The following is a 27775-nucleotide window of genomic DNA, read 5'->3' as shown; positions in this document are numbered from 1 at the left end:
AACTCTTCCTGAACTGGAAACAATTAGACTGATGTATCTGATCTTAATGTTTTATTTCTTAGCTGTGCTACACATACAAATCATAATATCATCATTTTTTTTTCGCTTCAGTGTCTCTTTAAATGATCACTAAGGCAGGGAACACACTTGACGGTTTTCGTGCACGTTTTTTTGGCACAGAAAAACTGTGAACTCATGTTAATCAATCAGCTAGTTCACACTTACTGTGTTGTTCGCACGCAGAAAAAAAAACTGACATTCTGCATGATGACTCTGCACATTTTTGGCGGTTTTCTCTATTAATTACATCAGCTGCTGTGAAACGCGCACGATTTCCTGCATGGAAACACACTGTGTGCAGAAAGAGTATGCAGAAAAACACGCGCGGAAAACTGAACGTCAACTGTGTTCCCTGCCTCAAGCCTGCTATATAATTCATGAAGTACATCTCCCAGCATGCATTGCAGCACACACACACAAAACTGCCAAAGCAGTTACAAACTGCTTTCGCTGTGGCTGGTTGGGTGGAGAAAATGGTGCATGCCATTGGACAAGGGAGACCAGAGAAGCAGCACCCCATAGGTAAGTACCGAATTTCCGCCGTATAAGATGCACTTTGTCTCTCAAAAAAATGGGGAGAAAGTCCCTGCGTCTTATATGGCAAAGGGAATCCCCGACTTACGAACGCCCGCCGATACGAACCGCCGACCCATCGGGGATTCCCTGCCTTTGAGTCCGCTCTCCCTGCGTGCCTCCACTCCCTTCACCCCCCCCCCCCCATGTGTAAGTGGCAGCTTTCCCAATACCCATGCACCTGGGGGGATTGCAGACCTCCATCTCGTCCGTGCAGCTTCCTCTAGTGAATGACTTGTCTGATCGCGTCATCAGTACAAGCCACTCACTAGAGGGGGAAGTGCAGAGGAGATGGAGGTCTTCAATCCTTTCGGGTGCATGGAGTAGGTAAGCTGCCGCTACAACCGGGAGGGGGGGGAAAGAGACACAAGTGGGAGGGAGCAGAGGCACCCCGGGGGGGGGGGGGGTGGGTGCAGGAGGACACATGGGGACACAGGAAGACACGAGGGACACAGGACACATAGGGACTAGGGGTTGCAACGGTATGAAATTCCACAGTATGATAACCGTCAAAAAAATACCACGGTATGACAGTATAATATATCATATAATTATAATCATAGTATTATCATATAATTATTTGGACCCGGGGCCCCCCTCCATCCCAGTGTGGGTGCCCCACTCCCTCGGCATACATATGATTAAGCCGCCAGGAGATGTGGGGCCGCGAGTAAAACTGTAGAAAGGCTCACCCTGTTCCTGCAAAAAGTCCTGGTGATGTTAGAGATAGGTGTAGCCAGTAGTAGGTGGCCGGGAGGGTCATACAAGGTGCGCAATGCGCACTACGTAGAGCCGCAAAAAGAGCATCTTTTCATGTTACAGAATGAGAATTTGCGCTCCAGCCACGGCCAGCAGTCTTCTGCCTATGCGCATGACGCGCGTCACCACCCGGCATTTGCGCAGTATGTCAGGCGGGGGATGCGGAAATAGAAGGAAAAAATGGTATTTTCAAGAAGTGCAAGGTATGATTATCATGCATATTGAAACCGCGGTATACTGTCATACCACGGCAACCCTAATAGGTACACAGAAAGGAGTCATGGGGGATACAGGAGGGCGCATGGCGAGACATTGGAGATACAGGATGACACATGGGGGAGACACAGTAGGTCACTATTTGGGGGAGAACATGTACAAGACGCTCCTGGAACATGGACGCACCTGGTTTAGTATATACCGTATTTTTCGGACCATAAGACGCGCGAGAGGGAGAGAGAGAGAGAGAGAGAGAGAGAAAGAAAGAGATAGATCTAGAATTTTTTTAAAAAGTGTTTATACCAATCGCCGCCGATGCGCCGCTACCCGCCGCGTTGAAAGGTGCCTCACTGCAGAGTGTTTGTTGTTATGTTTCAAAGTGAGCAGAAACAACACCTGGTCTCCCAAAGTGCTCTGGGGCAAAATGCTGCAAAACTAAATAGCCTAGGCTAAACAACACTGGGGGGGGGGGGGGGAATTTTTAGATCCCAATACACAGGAATATATACATACAGGAAGTATTTCTGAGACAAACCAGAATAATGAACATAAAATTGAATATCCTTTATAATGTATTACATTCTATTATAGGTCATTGCGGCACCTCTAAGTTTTATTTGTTGCATATGCTTAGCTTATGAGTACAACTATGTCCAAGCATGCTGAGAATTGCTGGAATCACCTGACATTTCTACACACAGCACAGTCTGAAGTTAAACATAGGGATGAGCAGGCAAATTCTTAAAGTTTGATTTTGCGGCGAGTTGGCCTGTTTTCACATACTCAACTTAACAAAATGGTCTCATATTTCACTTTAAAATCCACCTTTCACAAATCCACTGGCAGATTGCGGTGCAAGATTGCATTGAAGTTAATGGCGTTGTCATTAATGGTTAATAGGAAAGCCCTCCGTACATACTAGTGGCTGGCTCTGCCTCTGACACAGGAGACCTGGGAGGGAATATAAGCTCTTCCTGTTCAGTAAGCCAGCACCTATATATCCCCAGTAAGGCCTGGAACCCACTAGGAGCGCCTTTCTGAGCGCTTGTGATTTGAAAAGCTCTCGATAATGTAATGCTATGGGTGTGATCCCACTGGAGGGATGTGATTTTATAAAAATCTCCCATAGCATTGCATTAGCAAGAGTTTTTTTCAAATCACTAGCGCTTATGATCAGGTACTCACCCTCTCTTTCTCCAGGTCATCCCTCATCTGCTGATGTTCATGTTCAGTAAGCTCTTGGTCTCCATCTTGGTCATATTTAGCAAAAATTGCCTCAATCTCTGCATCAGTATGGCCTTTCCTGCAAAAATAGAATCAGCACATAAAATGTCAGCAGTGAACAGGTTTTATGCAAAATGACTTACTCCATCCTCAGGGAATCTATTGTTTTGTCCAAAAGCCACACTGGCTAGTCAGAAGATTTTGTATTTATTTCGTCAGTTATAGAGTTTCATCCCATTTAAAGGGAACCTGAAGTAAGTAAAATTATTTAAAATAAACACATGATGTAGCTGCAAATTAATATTACATACTTCCCTCACTGTCAGTTCCTCTCAGAAGCTCACCATTTTCTTCTTATAGTGATCCCTTCCAGTTCTGACAATTTTGTCAGAACTGAAATATACCAGTTGCTGTCAGTTATACATCAGCTGCTGTCAGTTACAACTTAATGTGCAAGGTAATGTCCATGTTTCCCTATGGCTCAAATGGGTGAAATTACAGTTTAACAGTGTGCTGACCAGAAAGTAGTTATGGGGTACTGGCCATTTTTTGAAATGGAGGATGGAAAATTCCATTCATCACAGTGGACAAACAGGACGCAGGAGAGGAGAAAGACTGAGAAGTAGACTACACAGGAGGCAAGTATGACCTGTGTATGGTTAATTTGACTTTTTATTTTCAGTTCAGGCTCCCTTTGAAGTACTCCAGAATCCTGTAGAGAGAAAGACATGTATAAGGGCCGTTTCCACTAGAGCGAATCTGCATGCAGATTCGCATAACCAATACAAGTGGATGGGGCTGTTTCCACTTGCCAGGAATTCTGTGCGGTCTGCTGTGCAGAGAAAAATCTGCACGGCAGAGCAGTCAGAATTCGCATGCTGCACGCGAATTGCCGGTAATGTAATAGGAAAACTGCAAGCATTTTAGTCTTGCGGTTTTCCCGGCGTTTCCGCTTGAAAACCCATGTCAATGCTTGCTGGCATGGACATGGTTAAAATCGCATAGCGCAAACCGCGAGCGATTCCGCATGGAACCGCGAACGAATCTGCACCCGCATGCGGATTCGTTGACACGTTTTCCATGACGGGATCGCAACGCACAAGTGGAAACGGGCCCTAAAACAGCCTGTACATGTGCAGTGAAATAATAGGATCCCTGTTATTCAGAGGATTCCCTGCTCTGCACTGCTGACAGTACTGAAATCCTGTAGACTGAGCTGCAGCTGGGGTCTGTACACAACCATACAGCAACAGCCGTTATTGGACAGTGCAATATCCATACACTGGGAGTCTTGTCAGTAGTTAGGCTTCAAATGAGAATGTGGGTTTGCCCCACCTTTCTGCCCCTACAGTTTTTTTCTATGTATATAGAGTTCCCTTTCCCTGTAGTAGAGAAACTGTGGAAGATCTGCTATACTGAGACAGATTATGGGATTACGTTTCTGTCATTGAAGCGGAACATCCTCAGCAGTAACAAGTGCTCATCACAGAGACACGCTATAGACCTAATATACACACATCACAGGTACACAGCCCAAAGATACATGCACATGCTTCAACCTGTCCAGCTCTTCAAAATCACACCTCAGGTGTCTGGGTGAGGATTTTTGTGACAAATTAGTGCTGGACTGGGTGACTCTAACCTCATGTCTATGGGAGTTTTTCAAGCTGTTAGACTTCCTGAGTTGAAGTTATCCAACAGGTTTCTAGAGATATGAACCCACTCCAAAATGTAGGAAATATGAACCCAATCCAAATGTAGGAAATGGTGAAAGAACATGCAATCTATGTACATCATTGTTTGCACTGCAAACATGCACACACCATGCAGAAAACCACTTGCAAGGAATCATCTGCATTTCCCAGGCACAAGTTTGATCCCTCCCTTGAGAGGAGTTTATAATAGTATTCATATACACCACCACATGTCACCCATGTCCCTGATGAGTAATTTATGACAAAACATGTACGGCGAGTCCATATGCAAAAGTCTGTACTAGCACATGAACTACAGGTAGAGGAGTGAACGCTCTCCACACCACATGCGAGGGCAACGAGCGGACTCACAGAGCCATGGCCAACATTACGAGGGAGAGCCTGTCCAAACAAACATTTTATAACTGATTTCAAGTGAATAGAAGAAAGACTGGCACTGCGGTTGTGGGGTCTAAATGGTGATGATTGATTTTCTGGAGGTTTTGAATAGATCCGGATATTAAGGGTACTAACCCCCTGCGTGCTCTGGATACTGAAGATAACATCAAAAGCGGACCGCTGCTCCCACACTGCCCTACAGCAAGCATCTTAAGGGTACGTTTTCTATGCATCCATTTACAATGTGTATGAGCCTGTTTGCATAATCAGCAATCTAAATAAAGATGGATTTCTGCTTAACCTCAGATGTAGTGCCGGATGAATCCATTTCTCTACTGTATGTAAACATTTTATAACAACTGATCTTCAAGAGTATGTCAGTGCAATAGAGGTTTAACAACACTTTATATTTTAACATTATATGAAGCGGTTATTTGTTTAAGGTATAAAATGGTCCAAAGAACCAAGGAAAGAATGGCAGAGCTGAGGGAGGCCTATAACTTCTTGAAAAAATAAATAAATAAAAAAAGACATATGCACCATACCATCCCAGCGCAATGTGACTTATTGCAACATCTTCCACATCATCATTCCATACAAAAAGAACTGCTCATAGCATATATCATGCGTGGTGACAGCTTATGGCAGCCGTGAGAATGGAGGTGGGGTGGTGGGCACTGAATGGGACAAGTGACGGCCGTTTTTGCGTCCTCCGGGATGCTTGGTCATGTTTGGTCACGCAGATGAAGATGTTGCAATAAATTACATTGCGCTGGAACAGTATGGTGCACATGGCTTTTTTTTCTTTTTTCTTTTTCAAGAAGTTGGTGATATTTCATCCTTTAGAGACATTTTACGTGGAGCACATGTCAGAAGCATCTGAATGCTGAGTCATTGCAGCGGTGGTGAGAGTATGTTTTGTACACTTTCTTGCTAATCATTATACAATATTGAGGGAGTGCCGCACATTCTATTATCTTCTATTGCAGTGGAGGCCTATAACTACCCCATAGGTGTTTTCAGACCCATGCAAGCTGAGTCATCCTCTTGCTGAGTGGCTTTCTATAGGGTCAGGTGAAGGTGGCATGAGGCGTATATAGAGACTGGGTTATTGCAGAATCTACACAACTTTGCTTGTGTTTGCTTAAAGAAGTACTCCGGACTTGAGGTTTTTTTATTTTTTTTAATTTTTAGGTGTGTGGCCTTTCAATTCCACGTATATAGATGTATATAGATGTATATAGCTTGTTAGTAGGAATCCCATGAATTTAAAGCATAATTTTACCCTTTTAGATCTTGGCGAAGTTCATCAAAGTTCAGCTTCCCTCCTCCTTGCCGGAGGCTCTCTGAAATATCATCAACAGTTGTCTTCTTCAGTTTAAGTTTTACCATCGCTTTACTAAAGCCCTGGAATGATGCAAATTTGAACTCAGTGTTAAATTGTCAGTAGTAAAACAACTTCGATCATAACAATATTTAAAAGGACAAAACTGTATTTTTCAACTATGGGACAAGTTCACAAAACTGTGGTAAAGTTGCGTACACCAATTCTACTGGTACTTATGCCAGTTATATAGTTAAAGGGAACCAGAGATGAAAGTTTCACACAAAATAAACATATCAGTTGATAGCTTGTAAAAAATAAATGCTCTACCTGATAATTTTGCCGCTCTGGTGTGCCTTTTTTAGTGTTTTTTATCCATTATTGCTCCAGGAAAAATCAAATATGGCCGCCGGCTCATATCCCTTCTCCTTCCGGGTTATCAGTTGTTCTGGATGTGCTGTCTAGGCTATATGAGACTATGCTGCTATCTAGGCTAAATGCAGCCTTTCATCTATGTGCTTTCATTTTAGTATGATATCTGCCTGTAGGAAGTCTCTCTCATAGGAATGAAACTGCCGTTATTATCAGTATCTAGTGCACACAGAGCACACAGGGATCATATTACAGCCACAGAGCTTCTCTCTCAGGAGCAGCAGCCTCTCCCATATCATCACAGCTCTCAGTATGCAAAGCAGGAAATCTAAGCCAGGAGAGGGGAAGGCTTGGGCTTGAAAAGACTACACAGAAGAGTGACTCAGCTATAATGATTCCAGGTCAAACCTCGACTGAATAGTCGGTGCATTCTTATCACAGTTGCAAATAGACTAATTAAGCAGATAACAATGAAACTAAAAGCAGGGTAGGTGTTTACTGTCATGTTCCCACTGATAAATGTAATAAAATACATGAGGGTGCTTCATCTCTGGTTCTCTTGAATTGGCATAAGTACTGGTAAAACAGCAATTTTACCAGTTTAGTGAATAAGCCCATGCTTTTTAAAGAACACTATTATACCAGAACAAAATTACCAAATATTTATTCACCAATTTTTATCACTATCAAATATATTTAGCACATATGAATTTAAACTACCCTTAAAAGCTCCCTCAATGTAGGTATATTATTAGAACAGCTATATTGCGTCATCATGCGTTTGCAAAAAATAATAAATTACCCATATTAAAAAACACAGGAACCTGTTGACATGGTTCACAAAAGCAAAATGTGTGCAATTTGTGGTGATATGAAGTGCATTTTTGTGCGTTTTCTATTATCTTGTGCAATTTTTCTTTTCCCATCTTGACTTTGACACAAGTGCACCAAAATACAGAATGTAAATTCTGGCAATTGTGCTCAATTTTTTGCAACTATTTCTCCTTCGATTTTCCTTGCATTGATTTTGATAAATCTGGCCTTCAGTTTTTCCATCTCAATGTAATGTGTTTCAAATAGGATGTAAAGCAAATACATTTGCAACCTAGGCATTTTTCACAGTATATATAGATGGATTAATTTTACAAAATTATACTAAAAATAATCCAAGTTAAAACAACTAAGATATTTCTGAAGTGCCTGTGTAAATATAGATCTTAACTAATAAAAAAAAAAATCATTAGTTAATAATAACCAGTCAATACAGTAAAACACAGTATTATAAAGATGCCAAGAGCCTAAGGAAAAGGAGAGGTAAACCATTCTTTACTGTACCCTGCCATCTAGTGGTGAGGCTGTTTGTAAAGGTTCTTATTTATCTTGGTCATGGTACAGGGAAGCAGTAGATTTGGGCGCATGAGAGAAGTGGACAAAAAGGGCGCCCCATTCACTTCCATTATAAATATCGTTTAAATGGGCGCCGAACAGGGAAAAAAAGGCGCCAGAGATTATTAACGTTTTAACAAACGGCGCCCGGAGATTTTTAAGGATTTATAACTATGTTTGTGATGATTTAACTTTACAAAATGAGCCCGTGATGAATAACGTTTATGAAGATACTAAATCACTATTTCTAAAACATTTCTATCCACCCAAAAAAATAATTTACATTTTTTTATTTACATTTTTTATTTATTAATGTCTGTAAAACATTATTATCCATAGGGGGTCTTAGGTTTAGGCACCAACTGGGGGGTCTTAGGTTTAGGCACCAACTGGGGGGTCTTAGGTTTAGGCACCAACTGGGGGGTCTTAGGTTTAGGCACCAACTGGGGGGTCTTAGGTTTAGGCACCAACAGGGGGGTCTTAGGTTTAGGCACCAACAGGGGGGTCTTAGGTTTAGGCACCAACAGGGGGTCTACGGGTTAGGGATAGGTACAGGGAGGGTTTTTAATAAACGTAAATCTAAGTTTCACTTTACAAACAGGGAAGATTAACGTTTTAAGAATTGCCGATCTCATACACATTATTTAGTGATTTAGAAATTCTTAAAACACTATTTCTAAACAAAATTCTACACAATATTTCTATAAACGATATTTCCATTTAACGTTTATACCATGCGCCCTTTTTTCCCGACGCCCTTTTCGTACGTACGCATGGTACAGTGTTCCTCAACTCTGTCCTCAAGGCCCACCAACAGTGCATGTTTTCTATAAAGCCACAGATGAAGTTAATAAGCTCTGCTGCAACAGTAATTACTCCACCTGTGCACGTTTGAGGTTTCCTGCAAAACATGTACTGTTGGTGGGCCTTGAGGACAGCGTTGGAGGAACTCTGGTATAGAAATAAATTATGTTACATTTAACTGCACATTTTTTATTTTTGTGCTTTGCTGAGATCGGCCTCTGTCGTCATATGACAGACGGCAATCTCAGCATAGACATGGGGAGCCTCAGAGGACAAAAAAAAAAAAAAATAGCTGCTGCTGCAGCTGGTTCCCAGGAAGGTGAGTGATCGAGATCTCTGCTACGCACGCTGCACCCGGCCCTCCCAGTGGTATCCACGAGTGTAACTCGGGGTTACTGCTAATTGCTGTGAAAGTGACCCCGAGCTACACTCAGAAATATTGCCATGGAGGTTAAACCATCAACCTTTATTTAACCACTTGCCGACCGCACACTCATACCGTGCGGCGGCAAAGTGGTAGCTGGAGGACCAGCGACGCAGATCTGCGTCGCCAGGTACCTCTCTAATTAACCAGGAAAGGCCGCTCGCGCGAGCGGCCGTTTCCTGTTAGATCACGGAGCGGGTCTCCGTGAATAGCCTGCGAGCCGCTAATTGCGGCTCGCAGACTAAATGTAAACGCAGGAGACGTATGTCTCCTTTGTTTACATTGAACGTAAGGCAGATCGGCGATCCCCGGCCAATCAGCGGCCGGGGATCGCCGCCATGTGACAGGGGAAATCCTGTCACAGGCTGCACAGGACGGATAGCGTCCTGTGCAGCGTGGATCAGCAGGGGGGAGAGGTAGGAGAGGGAGGGGGGGAATTTCGCCGCGGAGGAGGGCTTTAAGGTGCCCCCCCCCGCAACATGCCTGCCCCCTGGAGCGATCAGACCCCCCCTGCACATCATCCCCATAGGGGGGAAAAAAGGGGGGCGATCTGATCGCTCTGCATGCCCACCCAGCACAGATCACAAAAAGCAGCGCTGGTCCTTAAGGGGGGGGGGGGGGGGGGTAAAGGCTGGGTCCTCACGTGGTTAAAACTAGCAGACCCAAGCCGGTTAAAAAACAGGCCCTAGGGTCTGTTTCTCGCCGCCGCCCGCCAAATGTACTGCGCACGCATGCGCACCCACCGCACACCCATTCGCCCGCTCACGCACCCGCCTGGCTCCCTGGCCCTATCCCTGTCTCTGTGAGACTGGGTCCGTGCCGCACACATGCGCAGTAGCAAAAAGCACGCACCCAGCTACACAGAGACAACACACGCAGGGACACAGCAGTGTTTTATTATAGAGGATGTGCTGCTCGGTTTGATGCATTATCGTACAAGGATGACCCAGCATCCGAAATACGCATGGCTAATAGACATCCTAATGAGTTGGAGGTTTTTCAAGCATACCCTCAAGACACACCTGTTCAAATAAGCTTATAAGCCATTATCTCTAGAATTTGAGGCCCACTGCCTCATTTGCTAACCCCTTCATCTATTCTCCTAGTGTCTCCACCCAACTACCCTTTCAGTGTTCCCCAATCCTGTCTCCAAGGACCACCAACAGTACATGTTTTGTGGAAATCCACAGAGGTAGTTAATCAGCGCTGCTGAGACACTAATTACCCCACCTGTGATGGTGTGTGGTTTTCTGCAAAACAAACATGTACTGTTGGTGGGCCTTGAAGACAAGGTTTAGGAACACTGCTCTAGATTGTACACTCACAAGGGCAATGACCTCTCCCTTCGGTTTCTGTGTAGGTTATCAAATACCAATATTAGTGTTTTCAAACTGCACATCACTTGTAGGTCTAGGTATCTACAGTATGTATACTCATGTATCTATGTGCCCCATTGTTGTACTTTTTTTTTTTATTACTAATTTACAGCACTACAGAAAAAGATGTTGGCGCTATATATAATAATAATGTGTTTGGTGCACATTGTGTACATAGTGGCAAAAGCATGTTACCCAATTTACTCATGTGGGCACAGTGAACAATCCTGGTTCATCATCAGGCTGTTCTCCAATAAGCCCATGTCAAAAACATGGTTGGACTTTTCTATGCAATTTTCCCAGCAATTTTTGCATTTTACAGCAAAGCAAGATCTGACCAAATAATCATGCAGTTATATTCCCAAAGAAAAGGATGCCTGAAGTATTTTACTATAGATGTGGAACACACCCCTGACAATCATTTAGACATCCTACCTTTCTAATAAGGTCCACCAACTCCATTTCACTTTTTTGCTGAGCCATATCGGTTTTCACTTCTGAATATGTGTCACTGATAATCGCCAGAAACATATTCTGTTAAAAAAGGAAAAAAAATACGCTCAAGACATGACCAAACAAAATTATTGGAAGGAATACATAGAGGTCATTTAAAAAGAGTCCTAAGCACAAGTTAAAATCTCAGGGCCCTGCTACAAAACCTTAACGGTGAACATATCTTATCCAGCATTAAATCAATCTATTTGGAGACACTAGACAAATATACTAACATTTTCAATGAGAACTACTGAAGGGGAGAAGGAAAAAAAAAAAAAAAAAAAAAAAAAGAAGAGGATTCTGTAGAAACGATCGCATTCTGCTTTAATAATCTTAAGCCCCATCTACACAATACCATTCTTTGTGCGATTCGATTAAGATTCTATATACGACCCAATTAAATCTGTCATGTCCAATTGGGATTTGATTCGATTCAATTCGATTTGCCATTGTTTTGCAATGGCAAATCGAATTGTATTGAATCCTGATTGGACATGTCGGATTTAATCGGATCGTAAATAGAATCGTAATCAAACCGCACAAAGAATCGTATCGCGTAGTTGGGCTTAAGTTTTTTTCTGAAATTAAAGTGGATCGAAATAAACTTTTACGCATTGCATAATTGTGTTCCTTTCATATAGTTTATCGGGAATTCCTCAAGCCAAATACTGTTTTGTTTCAATACTCTTTCCTATAAACTAAACAAGCCTCGCCCACAGCTCCTTTTGTGCCTTGGCACTGTAGCAAGGGCTTATGGTAGCTCAGTCTGGGCAGGAGAAGGTTACTAGCCATTGATTTCAGAGGCAGAGAGAGAACTGAATTTACACACAGGCGAGCTGATAGCATCTCCAGCCCTCAGCCTGTAACAATGTGACAAACAGAACATGGCTGCCCTCGTATCACAGGAATAAATAATCATAAACTTTTGAAGCGGTTTGCAGATAGATATGCTGTGTATGCTATCTAAACTTTAGATAAGATATATAGACAAGTTACTTGTTATAGTTAGTTTTTCATCTCAGATCCACTTTAATATAGTTAAATATGAAATGCTATGCAGAGATACAATCTGTAGTTTTAGGATATATAAATCATGTGAAAGGCTGACACGGTAGTTACTATGGTCCATTTTACTCTATATGTAATAGATTGTGAGTCTCTCTGAGGGACTGGTAGGACCGGGTTCAGACGGGTGCTGAACCTATGACAGCCACGGCGCTGTTCATTCAAAGGAATGGACAGCACTTGTTACCATCGTTTACGCAAACGCCGCACTCAACAGTCATTTCCCACCTCGTCTCATCCTGGGAAGGCAATTCCATGCCCGCCTGTTGGGGTTAAAACGTGAAGCATTTGAAGAGAGACAAGAAGCACTGACATTTGTGCTGCACCTCACAGCAATGCAAAAAGTGTGTGTGATGGGTTAAAATGTAATGCAATGCACAATAAACTGTGCAAAAGCTAAGGATACAGCTGTGTTGTATACAGACTCCCCGCATTCCCTAAAGTGATAGTTTTTAAAAATGAGGCTATTTTCAAGACCATTAAGCAAGCAAAAACTTTGCAAGATGTGGTCACATTTTCCTTTCTACCGACAGAACTATAAGCCAGCCTACGCTACAAAGAAGAGGAGATTAATTATGTGGGTGGCTAGGGTAGTGGATACAAATTTCCTGTACCAGAAACTACAAGATTTCTCAGTACTGTTATCCAAGTCGGGATGGTCAATGAGATGCAAATAATTCCAAGTTGATGCAGGAGTATTTATAATATGTATGTAAATTTATGCATCTTGAAAATGGACCAGTCAGATTTTACCCCAGCAGGATTCGATTGGTTAATTTTCAAGATGCATAAATTTGCATACATAATAGGGGTAATCCTGCATTAACTCGGAATGATTTGCATCTTGTTGACTTTCCCTATTTCTAAGGACTCTTTCACACTACAGAATGCATCCAAGATCGCAATTTCATGCAGGTTTGGCGGTTTAACGTTTTAACATTGGCAGCTCTAGTACAATTGACCTGCCAGGAAATCATGCAAGTCGTGCAATAAAGGGATTCTGGGTACGTTACATCGCAACAAGCGAAAGCTTGTTGTAGATGACTTTTTAACATTAGGGATGAGATGCAAATTCTTCCGAGTTGATGCAGATATTCATGCCAATATATGCTGCTTGAAAGTGGACCAATCAATTTAAACCGGCATATATCAATTTCAAACTGCATACATTTGCATAAAAATGTGCATAATTTTGGAAGAATTTGCATTTCATTGATCATTCCTAGTTAACATGCGTGTTGCACACGATGTGCAGTGTGTCATTACTGACAGCTTCACACATAAGTGTTAAAAGGTACTAAGCCTAATTAGTTTCTCAAAAAATGAAGGGAGGCCGGTGATGCAGCATAAGGAACAAACTACACCTTGAGCAGTCACTGTCTCCAGGCTGACACAGGTATGCTTTAAAATATATGGCCTACATGGCCATTTTATGACAATGGCATGGCATGTTAAACAGAGCAAAATAAATGTTTGATACACATACCAATAGTATGAAGAACATGAAGAAGACAAACGATATAAAGTAGATGGGTCCCAATATTCGATCTGCTTCCTCAATCTCTGTGAAGTTAAAGTCTCCCAAAATGAGACGGAACTGTGAGAAGCTGCAATAAAAAACAAAATTAATGGATGGCACCAGCGTACATGCCGAAGAGTTTTCCACTTCTGCTACTCTTCTACCTTAATTGGAACATAATGTATTAGAAAGAAAGAAACCCCTTCAAAAACAAAATCACCTCTAGGTGACCTTAGAGAACAAGATATCTGTGAAACCGGCCATTTGGGCACGCAGCTCGATCACTAAAATAGGTATCACCATTAACACAATGCAATTTGTGGCTATGGCGGCCCAACTGAGTACATTGGGTGCCGGGGTTTGACTACACTATACAGCTAAACTCCCGCTACTGGCAGAGCAATCTGCGGGGGTGAGACTGGAGCTAGCGCCCAAATTAACAGTAGGTCTTATGATATGTATGCACATGTCTGGGAGGCTCCTTAATCCTATCCAGTGATCCAGATCACCACTCCCTACTGATTGCTGGCCTCTTCACTCAGGCCTATTAAAACTGCAGTTATGTAGATAAACCCACAGGAGATATAGCATTTACTAGACAAAAAAAAACCAAAAAACAAAAAAAAACACAACCACCGTATATTCTGGCGTATAAGAAGACTGGGCGTATAAGACAATCCCCAACTTTTCCAATTAAAATATAGAGTTTGGGATATACTCTCCATATATCCCCTCTTCCAACACACCAAATAAAAATTAAAAAAATCATCATATACTGGTGCTATGTATGAAGAGATACTGGTGCTGTACTGTATGTGGCACCCTGTATATAACAGTATACAGGTGATTGACTGGTTGGGTTGGGCAACTCTCCCTCTCCCTAAGTGGACTGGTCAGCTCTCCTTGTCTACCTGTCTATCAGAGCGGTATGGAAGAATAGAGTGCAACGTGCCCATAAAACACGCCTCTTTCACCCTTCTGGCCCACCCTTGTATCCCATTTACTTCCTTCTCTGCCTCTCAGATCTCGCACATGTGCACCTGCGCCGCTTCACTACAGTCCTCAGCAGCAAGATCTGAGAGGTGGTAACAGGATAGGGCGTATCACCTGGCATCAATGATACCCGGTGTGTAAGACCAACCCCTGACTTTTCAGAAGATTTTCAAGGGTTAAAAAGTAGTCTTATACGCCAGAATATACAATAGATGGCATTACTCTGACTTGTTTCATTCAGAGATTTATTCATACAGGAATCAAAGTCACACCACATTGAATGCTATACTGGGACAGTAATTTGAAAGCTACAATTGCAAGCTTAATAAGGAGTATTAATAATAATAATAATAATAAATTGGATTTTTAACAAGGTCACAATCACAAAGATTATATACAGTTTACTAGTTCTTTTGTGCAATCTTCACCCCACTGCTTTCCCTTGCACAAGGTAAATGCTGTATGTATGAGATGTAAAAAATTAAAAAGTTGTAATTAAAAAAAATCTAAACTAAATCTAAAATAACTACCGTACTTTTGATTTTTTTTTCTCAATGGAAAACAAAAATTAAGCCATTAAAGGGTGTAGGAGCAGCAGTAAGTGGGCTCTATCTGATCTAGCTTGCCCCCCGAATCAAGTCGTATGGTTTATTTAACAGGTTAAAGATGGCTCGGTTGGCCTTACACGCATTGATTTTTACCGGCACATTCAATCACTCTGATTGAATCTGACGGTTACCTATGACACAGCGAGCCGCATCGATTGTTATTTTGATCGATTCACATCAAAAATCGATCTAAATTATGATCAAACAGTACATTTCAATTGATCAAACATAGCAGGGAATGGCGGTAGATCAATGGCACTTAACCTTGCACTGTATCTAACAGTGCAACGCTGCAGTTTGATGGATTTTCTAGTGAAAATCTTTCTGCTGTGTATTGGGTGCACCTGATAAGATTCCACCTTAACCGTGGTTTTGGCACCACTTTTGATCTTACTGAGTTATTTCAAACATACAAGATTTTCATTGTCTCAAATCAAATAACAGTCGCTATCTGTATCCAATTTAGCAACAGGAAAATAACCAAACTGCGTGGGATCTAGGCTGCTTCTGTCACACAGTGTTGTCCATCTGTGCTACTAGTTTATAATCATAGTGATGCAAGAGTGATAAACATCTAACCGCGACATCACAGCAAACACCCCTAGTAAAAACCCTAAGACATTTATTTTGAGCAAAAAGTCACAAAACACATTTGGCTGCACAACTTGTTTACGAAGGTTTACAACTTCCATTGTTCAAAATCAGCGGCAAAACTCCAATGTTTTCATAACCTTCACACATTGTGTAGCAAAAAATGCTGCATTCATATGAAAGGATCAATATATAAAAAGATCATACGCCTGCACAATATACATATGAGCATTTCTGATCCTCATATTATTTTTAAATGCTTAATGGTGTATGGGCAGCAGCTACTGTCACCAGACCGCAAACAGGATTCCAATGCTGCTGCAGTTCTGCTCATGCAATACAGCACTGTGCTAGTATAATTTTCTGCACAGGAATCCCTCTTCAAGGCTATAGGTACTGGAGCCATTACTCCTTTCATAGTACCATATATACTCATATACGCATATAAAACGACCTGCATATAAGCCGACCCCCCAACTTTTCCCTGAAAAACCAGGGAAAAAGGATTGACCCCCATTTAAGCCGGGGGTTAGGAAATGCTGGATTGGTGCAGCCCCCCAGTGTGTCCCAGTATAGCTAGTATAGTGCCCAGTATGGGTAGGTAGTGCCTCAGTATAGCTAGTATAGTTCCCAGTATAGCTAGTAAAGTGCCCAGTATAGCCAGTATACCACCTCAAATTAATTTCCCGTTTTTAAACTGTTTTTAGATGCTTTTATTACACCAGGGCGCCTCTTATACCCTTATTGTGCAATCATACCCCCTTACCTCACCCGTCTGAGGGGTGGGTACAGACCACACGTGGCTTCGACCACGGCGGATATCTGTCCCCTTTCTTTTACCAAGGAGAGCGACCGCATCCAGGTCCATAGGGACCACCCCGAGTGGAGTTGGGTTTGTTGTCTCCACCTGCTTCCTGTGGTCGGTTGCCCCTCTGCAACCCACCTTTGTGAGTAGTGTCTTACTTTTATTACGTTCAATTGTTTTTGACATACTACACTATTGGGCTCCCACTTTTGTCTCCTGTATCTTTTCACTAGAGGGTGTTTTTGACACCCACATCCCACTACATAGCTAGTATAGTGCCCAGTATAGCTAGTAAAGTGCCCAGTATAGCTAGTATAGTGCCCAGTATAGCCAGTAGTGCCCAGTATAGCCAGTATAGTGCCCAGTATAGGTAGGTAGTGGCTAGTATAGTGCCCAGTATAGCTAGTAAAGTGCCCAGTATAGCTAGTATAGTGCCCCAGTATGGCTAGTATAGTGCCCCAGTATGGCTAGTATAGTGCCCCAGTATGGCTAGTATAGTGCCCAGTATAGGTAGGTAGTGTCCAGTATAGCTAGTATAGTGCCCAGTTTAGCTAGTATAGTGCCCAGTTTAGCCAGTATAGTGCCCAGTTTAGGTAGGTAGTGCCCAGTATAGCTAGTATAGTGCCCCAGTATAGCTAGTATAGTGCCCCAGTATGGCTAGTATAGTGCCCCAGTATAGGTAGGTAGTGTCCAGTATAGCTAGTATAGTGCCCAGTATAGCTAGTAAAGTGCCCAGTATAGCTAGTATAGTGCCCCAGTATAGCTAGTATAGTGCCCCAGTATGGCTAGTGTAGTGCCCAGTATAGCTAGTGTAGTGCCCAGTATAGCTAGTGTAGTGCCCAGTATAGCCAGTATAGTGCCCAGTTTAGCTAGTATAGTGCTCAGTATAGGTAGGTAGTGTCCAGTATAGCTAGTATAGTGCCCAGTATAGCTAGGTAGTTGCCAGTATAGCACCCCCCCCTTCCCCGCTCCCCCCGCGGCTGCCGCTGCTATTACCTGCTTAGGCAGCGGCTTCCTTTAATCCGTGTTCCCCTCTCATGTTGCATATAAGTGTTTCACAGCAGCGCGCCCGGCGCTGCTGCTGTGACGATGCAGGGGGCAGGAAAGAGCGCGGCTCCCTGTAGCGGCAATCTGTATCACCGTTACCAGGGGAACCGCTCTTTCCTGCCCCCTGCATCGTCACAGCAGCAGCGCAGGGCGGGCTGCTGTGATACACTTATATGCAACATGAGAGGGGAACGTGGATTAGGAAGCGGCCGCTGCCTAAGCAGGTAATAGCGGCGGCCGCGGGGGGAGCGGGGCGCGGATTACCCGACCACCAGGAAAGACTCGCATACAAGCCGACCCCCCAACTTTTGACCCCCTTTTTGGGGGTCAAAAATTCGGCTTGTATGCGAGTATATACGGTACTTCAAAACAATGAACAAACACAAAAATATACATCAATTCAAAAAGAGAGCACAATAAAGAAAGGAGTATTCTCCCTTCACACTGTGGCTGGTGACTACCTTTTAGTGCACTAGGACTCAGCACCTACATGGAGCATTGCTGTCATCTCAGTTTCCACTGATCCACTGTGAGCAGCCCACTCCACAGTCATATGCACTTTATAGATAAACACAAAGACAACTGCCCTGATCCATACAGACACCTAGAACCAGATCATTTAACTGGACCAAGCCCTTTGGCTGAAAGTTTTGATAGGCACCAGCCACTGTAAAAATGAATGGGATAGTGACAGTTCCAGAGATAGCATTTGCGTGCAGCCTAAAGGGAGAAAACACAAATGCTATTAGTGTCATCTGTAAGGCTCCAGCTTAACCCTTTAGGCAACACTGCAGGCAATGAACGTTACACAGACATGCCCTTTGGGTATGCCTGAGCAGCATGTATTGTTTCTATGGAGAGGAGAGAAGAGACTATTTTACAGCAATAGAGCAGCTTCCAGCAGGCAGGGTAAGCACAAGAGCAATGCATTCGCTCATCAGCGTCCTTTAGATGTCTATATGCAACCTTGGGGAATACATGCACACTAAATTCTCAGCTGAGATGGCCCAGAAAACGTCCCCTTGGTCATACGCCATCTAGTGTGCATACAGGGCTTTTACATGTTTTACAGTTGCAATTTTATCCTGAATTGTAACTTGAAAGAATATTACTGTATACAGCCATTTCTGCACTACTTACATACAGTCCTGGAAAGTGCTGAAGTCATCTACTTGAGTTCCAAACACAAGGTAGGCAAACTGGGCATAAGCCAGGAATATTATGAAAAACATTATGCAGAATCCCAGGATATCCTTAGCGCAGCGGGACATCGTTGTTGACAGCTGAGTCATGGTTCTGTTGAAGTTCACAAACTTGAAGAGCTGTCGGAGTATTACAATGAGTTATATGAAAATGGTTCCAAGCTAGCATAGGTCCTAGGACATGTAGAGACATTAATTAAGCCTAGCCATAAACATTATAGTGCATAAAAGTGCCTTCCCCAGCTCAATCACAGGATGTGAGACGGGTGTAATTGGTAGAATGGTCTTTGTTAAGTGCCGTGGCAGATGTGAGCACTATGGGCTCAATTTATTGTTGTCATTTTCTGTTTTAATTCTGTTATCACTGAATTGCCTGTGCAATAACAATAAGTGAAAGTGTACCAAAGAAATTTGGTAATAAAGGAAATCAAATTACAGAATGGCTTCCTGCAGTGATATGTAGGCAGCAACCTGTAAATCATACAACAACCACCGTCTGGTAACCAAAAAGGAGGGAATTCTTTGCCCTGACTTGCCATCTCTACAATGCTGATACAGATCAGGCATTGCTAAAGAAAATTAAAACCCTTTCTGTACCTATAAAGACATCTGGAAATTAAATTAAACAATGGGATAAACCTTACTGGCCATTTTATAGATATAAGTAATGAAAAAAATGGAGATCATACAGCAATAAGTGCATATTACTGCATTATGTTTGTCTGAATCAGCCGTGGTAGGTCATTACAACTACGGTGGCAAGAGTAATCAATACATAAGCAGAAACCATGGAAGAAAAAATATTACCTTAACCCAAGCAAAGAACACAGTGACTGCAACAACATTGTTGAACTGGCTTTGCCAGTATGCCAAAGACTCAAAATTCAGGAATGAATTCATGTCTGCCAGGAGTTTATTTAGTGGTTCCTCCACAGATGTCGTCCTGTACAGGTTTATTGCCACTGCTACCATGGAAAGCTGCAGGAGAAACAGAAACAAAGAAATTAATGTTAGAATGTGACACCCATAACCAGACACAAATCATATGCAGGCACTTGGGTCCAAAGCATGTATGGATCTGTGTTTAACCTCCTTGATTATGTGATGTCAGACAACCCACTAGCTGGGGCAGTGGCCTCTCCAAAGTCTACTTCCTGCAACACAGGAATTCCACTGCACAATATGCAGTTTTCTTGGAGTTCAGTCTGTGCCCCATCCCATTGAAGTTCTACACTGCATAATGATACATGCCAAACACAATAACCCCAATAACAGACTGCCTTCATCCTCAACCTAGCTGCATTAGGTCATGTCATTGTATGCAGTAAAGCTGTATGCAGCTTGGAGGTGGGCCAGATCGTATGCATGGCATGCCAAATTTAATTGGCACTTTTGCCAAGTTAAATACAATTTACATTAAATTTGCATGCAGTGCAGAATTATTAGGAGGTATAAGCATGCAAGATTGCCAAACTTGAATTTGCAGCGAATCGGGTCCAATCCTGCCTAGCAAGATTCTCAGTCAAAATCATAATGTGGGAGGGTTAGGAAATAACGAGGAAGTAGGGCCCAGGGGAGAGTTGGGTGGTAAAAGATCAGGCAGGAAACTCCCAAAAACCTTATTTTCACAATTCAACCCTTGTCCCAGCAAGCCCTAAACCTACACAGATAAATTAAATTTGTTTCCACAAATAATTTTCTAGTAATGAGTATCCAGTATAGGACTCAGCAGGGAGTAGGACTTAAAATCATATTTCTTTTTGGGGTTGGGACACCTTTGTAAATAGGAAACTGATATGACTGAGTCATTGGCAGAAATTCTGAATTTAGTTCTATATCACTGTCCCTAGCCATCTGTCTGACTCAAACTATTTGAATGAATCAGGAGTTAACTGAAAAGAAACAGATTACTTACTGTATATTACAGATACAAGGAAGGACAAAGTCATATTTAAACAGATAGGCAATCTTAAAGTCAGCTTTAAACACTCAGTTATGTTTTTAAAACTGCAAGCAAAAAAACTATTGAAATATTAATTGCAATAATTGTGTAAATAACCATAGCTGAAAACATAAAAAACAAACAAACAAACGTAAATATGGCAACAGTGGTTTGCAGTTTATATGAATGTTCTTAAAGCTGATGATCCAACACAACATACTGTATATCCACCACACCTAATAGCTATAAAAACATGCTTAAAGAGAACCTGTACTGAGTAAAATTATTTAAAATAAACACATGAGGTAACTTCAAATGAACATTACATAGTTACCTTGCCATCAGTTATGCTCAGAAGCTCACCATTTTCTTCTGACAATGATCCCTTCCAGTTCTGACAACATTTTGTCAGAACTGAAATATATCAGTTGCTGTCAGTTACAGCTGAGTGGAGAACTGATGTGTCCATGTTTCCCTATGATTCAAGTGGACGATGTTACAGTTTAACTGTGTGCTGACCAGGAAGCTGTTCTGTGGTAATGGCCATTTTCAAAATGGAGGACGGAGAATTCCATTGATCACAGTGGACAAACAGGACACAGGAGAGGATAAAGAGATTGATGAATAGACTACACGGGAGGTAATTATGACTTGTGTATGGTTATTTTGACTTTTAATTCTCAGTACAGGTTTTCTTTAAATAAAGGCCTATTTCACATGGGAGGCTGAAGATGAAGAATTCACCACCTATCAGCTACTTATATCAGAATGTGGCCACAGCTATGCACAGATGTGACATGATGCTTTTTTGTGGCTGCCTGGCTGGGTAACCGCACCACGAGTCAAAACACAAGCATGAAATTGCAAACGCTGCCATTGGGTTGTTATAAAATTGCAGCTGCAGGGTGCTCAGTGGCCAGCAAACAGGAGGCTGTAAAGCCTGATGAGTGTACCGCTCAGCCACCTGTGAGAAAGAGGCCTTAGGCATTCAGAGAAGGACAAATGGAAATAACACTCTTGGTAATTACCAGGCTTGTCTATTGTGATACCCACTATAATAATGACAATATCCAGACAGTTCCAGAGGTTGCGGAAGTGATGCAGGCGGTGAATGCGGATCTCCAGGAACTCCTCCACCACGTAGTACAGTATGAAGAAGCAGAAAGCTATTTTACAGGCAGCCAGGAAATAGTCAAACGCAGAAACATAGTGAATAAGTTTTACAGTCTGAAAATTCCAAGATGTAATTAAGCCACCTGTAGCTGGGAACTCCACCAGCAACCTACAAAACACAAAGGCAATACGCTTATTATGATTATTTGGCAAAGGTAGTGCAGCTCAACTGTTATATTTGATTACCCATGTGAACATAACAAAAAGTATATTATAAGTGAATCTGAAGCAAAAATAAATGTATGAGATAATGAATTGTATGAGTAGTACAGTTAAGAAATAGAATAGTAGTAGCAAAGAAACAAGTCATATTGTTCCCAGTACAGGAAGAGGTAATAAACTTCAGTTATCTATGCAAAAGTGCTTCTCTGAGCTCTGCCAACTTGGGTTGCTACAATGTTGTTTTCTGGCGCACTTATACATCAAAGAAACTGTGAAACAACGCTTCAGATAAGGTTTTTACTGCTCAAAGGGCCATTAGCTCTACAAACCACACTCTGTATTTTAAACTGTAAAACAGAGCAAACTGCAAATATGACAGTATGATGCAAATAGATAGATATATACACACACAGGTCCTTCTCAAAAAATTAGCATATTGTGATAAAGTTCATTATTTTCTGTAATGTACTGATAAACATTAGACTTTCATATATTTTAGATTCATTACACACAACTGAAGTAGTTCAAGCCTTTTATTGTTTTAATATTGATGATTTTGGCATACAGCTCATGAAAACCCAAATTTCCTATCTCAAAAAATTTGCAAAAAAATTAGCATATTTCATCTGACCAATAAATGAAAAGCGTTTTTAAAACAAAAAAAGTCAACCTTCAAATAATTATGTTCAGTTATGCACTCAATACTTGGTCGGGAATCCTTTTGCAGAAATGACTGCTCTTAGCTTGTGGCACTGCTCAGGTGTTATGGAGGCCCAGGATGTTTCAATAGCGGCCTTAAAGGAGTCATCAGGGGAGAAATAGTAAAATAAGTGGTACTTACTGGGGGCTTCCTCCAGCTCCAAGCTCCCAGGACGTCCCTCGCCGCACCTCTGCCCGCAGCCGTTCGCCGCAGGTCCGTCCCGGTCCCCGGCGATTACGTCAGAGCGACCTCCAGGTCGCTCTGCACTGCACCTGCGTGAGTGGCGCTGCCAATCACCGCCACGTGGGCTGGAGCGGACTGCGCAGGCGGTGATTGACAGCAGGCGCAGTACATCGCCGGGGACCGGGACGGACCTGCGGCGAACGGCTACGGGCAGAGCTGCGGAGAGGGACGTCCTGGGAGCTTGGAGCTGGAGGAAGCCCCCAGTAAGTACCACTTATTTTACTATTTCTCCCCTGATGACTCCTTTAACCAGTTCAGCCTTCAGTCGTTTTCACTTTATGCATCCGAGCAATGTTCACCTCCCATTCATTAGCCTATAACTTTATCACTACTTATCACAATGAACTGATCTATATCTTGTTTTTTCCGCCACCAATTAGGCTTTCTTTGGGGGGTACATTTTGCTAAGAGCTACCTTACTGTAAATGCATTTTAACAGGAAGAATAAGAAAAAAAATGAAAAAATTCATTATTTGTCAGTTTTCGGCCATTATAGTTTTAAAATAAAACATGCCTCCATAATTAAAACCCACGTATTGTATTTGCCCATATGTCACGGTTATTTCACCGTTTAAATTATGTCCCTATCACAATGTATCGCGACAATATTTTATTTGGAAATAAGAGCATTTTTTCTGTTTTGCATCCATCACTATTTACAAGCTTATAAAAAAAAAAATTACAGAGAAATATTTCATCTTTACATAGATATTTAAAAAGTTTAGACCCTTAGGTAAATATTTATGTGTTTTTTTTTTTTTATAGTAATTTTTTTTTTTTTTTTTTCATTAAACATTTTATGTGGGTATTTTTGGGAGGGTGGGATATAAATAGTTTTATTTGGGGAAATATTTGTGTATTGTAATGTTTTTTTCCATTTACTTGTAGTTTTACTTTTTGGCCACAAGATGGCAATCTCGATTTTGTTTACATGACGTCACTAAGCGTACAATGTCGCTTTTTCAGCGGGGGAGAGGAATCAGTGATCGGGCACCATAGCCCGATACATTGATTCCTGGGCTACCGAATCCGTGGCCGGGAGTGCGCGTGCAATCGGCCGCGGGAGCGCGCGGACGCGCACGTGGCCTCCTGGACGTAGATACTACGTCCTGGAGGCATAAATGGTTAAGCTCATCCAGATGTTGGGTCTTGCGTCTCAACTTTCTCTTCCCAATATCCCACAGATTCTCTATGGGGTTCAGGTCAGGAGAGTTGACAGGCCAATTGAGCACAGTAATACCATGGTCAGTAAACCATTTACCAGTGGTTTTGGCACTGTGAGCAGGTGCCAGGTCGTGCTGAAAAATGAAATCATCTCCATAAAGCTTTTCAGCAGATGGAAGCATGAAGTGCTCCAAAATCTCCTGATAGCTAGCTGCATTGACCCTGCCCTTGATAAAAGGGCATTTTGGCATTTCCCTCTCCCTAGTCTTCCTCCAGACTCTGGCACCTTGATTTCCGAATGACATGCAAAAGTTGCTTTCATCCGAAAAAAGTACTTTGGACCACTGAGCAACAGTCCAGTGCTGCTTCTCTGTGGCCCAGGTCAGGCACTTCTGCTGCTGTTTCTGGTTCAAAAGTGGCTTTACCTGGGGAATGCGGCACCTGTAGCACATTTCCTGCACACGCCTGTACACGGTGGCTCTGGATGTTTCTACTCCAGACTCAGTCCACTGCTTCCGCAGGTCCCCCAAGGTCTGGAATCGGTCCTTCTCCACAATCTTCCTCAGGGTCCGGTCACCTCTTCTCATTGTGCAGCGTTTTCTGCCACACTTTTTCCTTCCCACTGCAGTGCCTTGATACAGCACTCTGGGAACAGCCTATTCGTTCAGAAATTTCTTTCTGTGTGTTACCCTCTTGCTTGAGGGTGTCAATGATGGCCTTCTGGACAGCAGTCAGGTCGGCAGTCTTACCATGATTGCGGTTTTGAGTAATGAACCAGGCTGGGAGTTTTTAAAAGCCTCAAGAATCTTTTGCAGGTGTTTAGCGTTAGTTGATTCAGATGATTAAGTTAATAGCTCGTTTAGAGAACCTTTTCATGATATGCTAATTTTTTGAGATAGGACTTTGGGGTTTTCATGAGCTGTATGCCAAAATCATCAATATTAGAACAATCAAAGGCTTGAACTACTTCAGTTGTGTGTAATGGATCTAAAATATATGAAAGTCTAATGTTTATCAGTACATTACAGAAAATAATGAACTTCATCACAATATGCTAATTTTTTTAGAAGGACCTATAGATCGATATATAGAGAGAGATATATAGAGAGAGAGATATATAGAGAGAGATAAATAGAGAGAGAGATATAGGCGTCAATTCACCAGAGGTTACCAACCTATTTATCTCTTGGGAGGTAATTTACCTCCTGTGATATCTCCAAATAGCAATTCTCCAGAAGTATAGGGGAAAATATTGACAGAGAGAAATGCAAGAGATAAATGTGAGATAAGTATGAGATAAATAAGTGATAGTTAGTAGTTAGTTTTTCTCCAAATCACAATTCACCAGGGAAGAAAGGGGGTGTGGCCATTCGTTATTTTTTCATCTCTTTATCCCCTGAATGAACCTGGAGATATCGTGGTTTGCACACAGCAGCTGCTGCTGTGGAAGATGGAGCCTTTTGAGCTTACTCTGTTAGGCCTGGTGCACACCAAAAAACGCTAGCAGATCCGCAAAATGCTAGCAGATTTTGAAACGCTTTTTCTTATTTTTCTGTAGCGTTTCAGCTAGCGTTTTGCGGTTTTGTGAAGCGTTTTTGGTGTAGTAGATTTCATGTATTGTTACAGTAAAGCTGTGCTGAACAGCTACTGTAACAAAAACCGCCTGGCAAACCGCTCTGAAGTGCCGTTTTTCAGAGCGGTTTGCGTTTTTCCTATACTTAACATTGAGGCAGAAACGCCTCCGCAATCCAAAATCTGCAGCAGCCCGGGAGTATGCGTTTCTGCAAAACGCCTCCCGCTCTGGTGTGCACCAGCCCATTGAGATACATTACCCAAGAGGATCCGCACCCGCAAGCGGATCGCAAAACGCAGCCAAACCGCTCTGGTGTGCACTAGGCCTTAGAGCTTGCTTCTATTATGAGGAGACGAAGGAAGGCGCAGGAGGAGGGTCTGTTTAATCGCCCCTCGTATTTTTCGTGAGAGAACAGTTCTTGATAATTTTACTGAGACAGAGGTGGTGAAGAAGTTCAGACTCACTCGTGATATGATTTATGATATGATCCGACAGTGAAAGGCGGGAATACTCTGGTCACGTAGTGGTAAAACTCCGCCTCCTACCCACAATGCTTCACTTTCAAGCTTACAGAGAGGAAAAGTATCCCATGTAAATCATTAATACCGATTACCTAACTCTCTGCTTTCTCACACTTTCCTCATGCATATCTCTCCATTATCCCCTGCTATCGAACACTTTTCTCTCTGTCCTCTCACACTGGTGAATTGACTCCAGAGTGTTAAAATACCTCATGAGATAAACTATCTACCTTTTTTCTCTTAGTAAATCCTCTCTGGTGAATTGACGCCATAGAGATAGATATATAGAGATAGATATATAGAGATAGATATATAGAGATAGATAGAGATAGATAATCTCTCAATGGCGTCAATTCACCAGAGAGGATTTACTAAGAGAAAAAAGGTAGGTAGTTTATCTCATGAGGTATTTTAACACTCTGGAGTCAATTCACCAGTGTGAGAGGACAGAGAGAAAAGTGTTCGATAGCAGGGGATAATGGAGAGATATGCATGAGGAAAGTGTGAGAAAGCAGAGAGTTAGGTAATCGGTATTAATGATTTACATGGGATACTTTTTCTCTCTGTAAGCTTAAAAGTGAAGCATTGTGGGTAGGAGGCGGAGTTTTACCACTACCTGACCAGAGTATTCCCGCCTTTTACTGCCGGATCATATCATAAATCATATCACGAGTGAGTCTGAACTTCTTCACCACTTCTGTCTCAGTAAAATTATCAAGAACTGTTCTCTCACGAAAAATACGAGGGGCGATTAAACAGACCCTCCTCCTGCGCCGCCTTCTCCTCATAATAGAAGCAAGCTCTAAGGCCTAGTGCACACCAGAGCGGTTCGGCTGCGTTTTGCGATCCGCTTGCGGCTGCGGAAACGCTTGGGTAATGCATTTCAATGGGCTGGTGCACACCAGAGTGGGAGGCGTTTTGCAGAAACTCATACTCCCGGGCTGCTGCAGATTTTGGATTGCGGAGGCGTTTCTGCCTCAATGTTAGGTATAGGAAAAACGCAAACCGCTCTGAAAAACGGCACTTCAGAGCGGTTTGCCAGTCGGTTTTTGTTACAGTAGCTGTTCAGTAACAGCTTTACTGTAACAGTACATGAAATCTACTACACCAAAAATGCTTCCCAAAACCGCAAAATGCTAGCTGAAACGCTGCAGAAAAAGAAGAAAAAGAGTTTCAAAATCTGCTAGCATTTTGCGGATCTGCTAGCGATTTTTGGTGTGCACCAGGCCTAACAGAGTAAGCTCAAAAGGCTCCATCTTCCACAGCAGCAGCTGCTGTGTGAAAACCACGATATCTCCAGGTTCATTCAGGGGATAAAGAGATGAAAAAATAACGAATGGCCACACCCCCTTTCTTCCCTG

At 42.4% G+C, this 27775-nt stretch overlaps 1 protein-coding gene across 2 annotated transcripts in view; it reads right to left on the bottom strand.

The window, feature by feature from the left end:
• Positions 1-27775, bottom strand: part of PKD2 (polycystin 2, transient receptor potential cation channel) — a 77022-nt gene that overhangs the window by 9159 nt on the left and 40088 nt on the right. For both annotated transcript variants that reach the window (XM_068233146.1, XM_068233152.1), the window contains exons 6-12: positions 21932-22160; positions 19744-19914; positions 18875-19056; positions 13658-13778; positions 11047-11145; positions 6211-6332; positions 2794-2911 (exon numbers count right to left, since the gene is read on the bottom strand). In XM_068233146.1, the coding sequence (XP_068089247.1) occupies positions 2794-2911; positions 6211-6332; positions 11047-11145; positions 13658-13778; positions 18875-19056; positions 19744-19914; positions 21932-22160 (1042 nt within the window). The remainder of the gene's footprint in view (positions 1-2793; positions 2912-6210; positions 6333-11046; positions 11146-13657; positions 13779-18874; positions 19057-19743; positions 19915-21931; positions 22161-27775) is intronic.

The sequence above is a fragment of the Hyperolius riggenbachi genome, chromosome 1 (assembly GCF_040937935.1).
Source record: "Hyperolius riggenbachi isolate aHypRig1 chromosome 1, aHypRig1.pri, whole genome shotgun sequence".
In the NCBI taxonomy this organism is placed as follows: domain Eukaryota; kingdom Metazoa; phylum Chordata; class Amphibia; order Anura; family Hyperoliidae; genus Hyperolius; species Hyperolius riggenbachi.
This window is presented reverse-complemented; position numbering and strand designations above follow the sequence as displayed.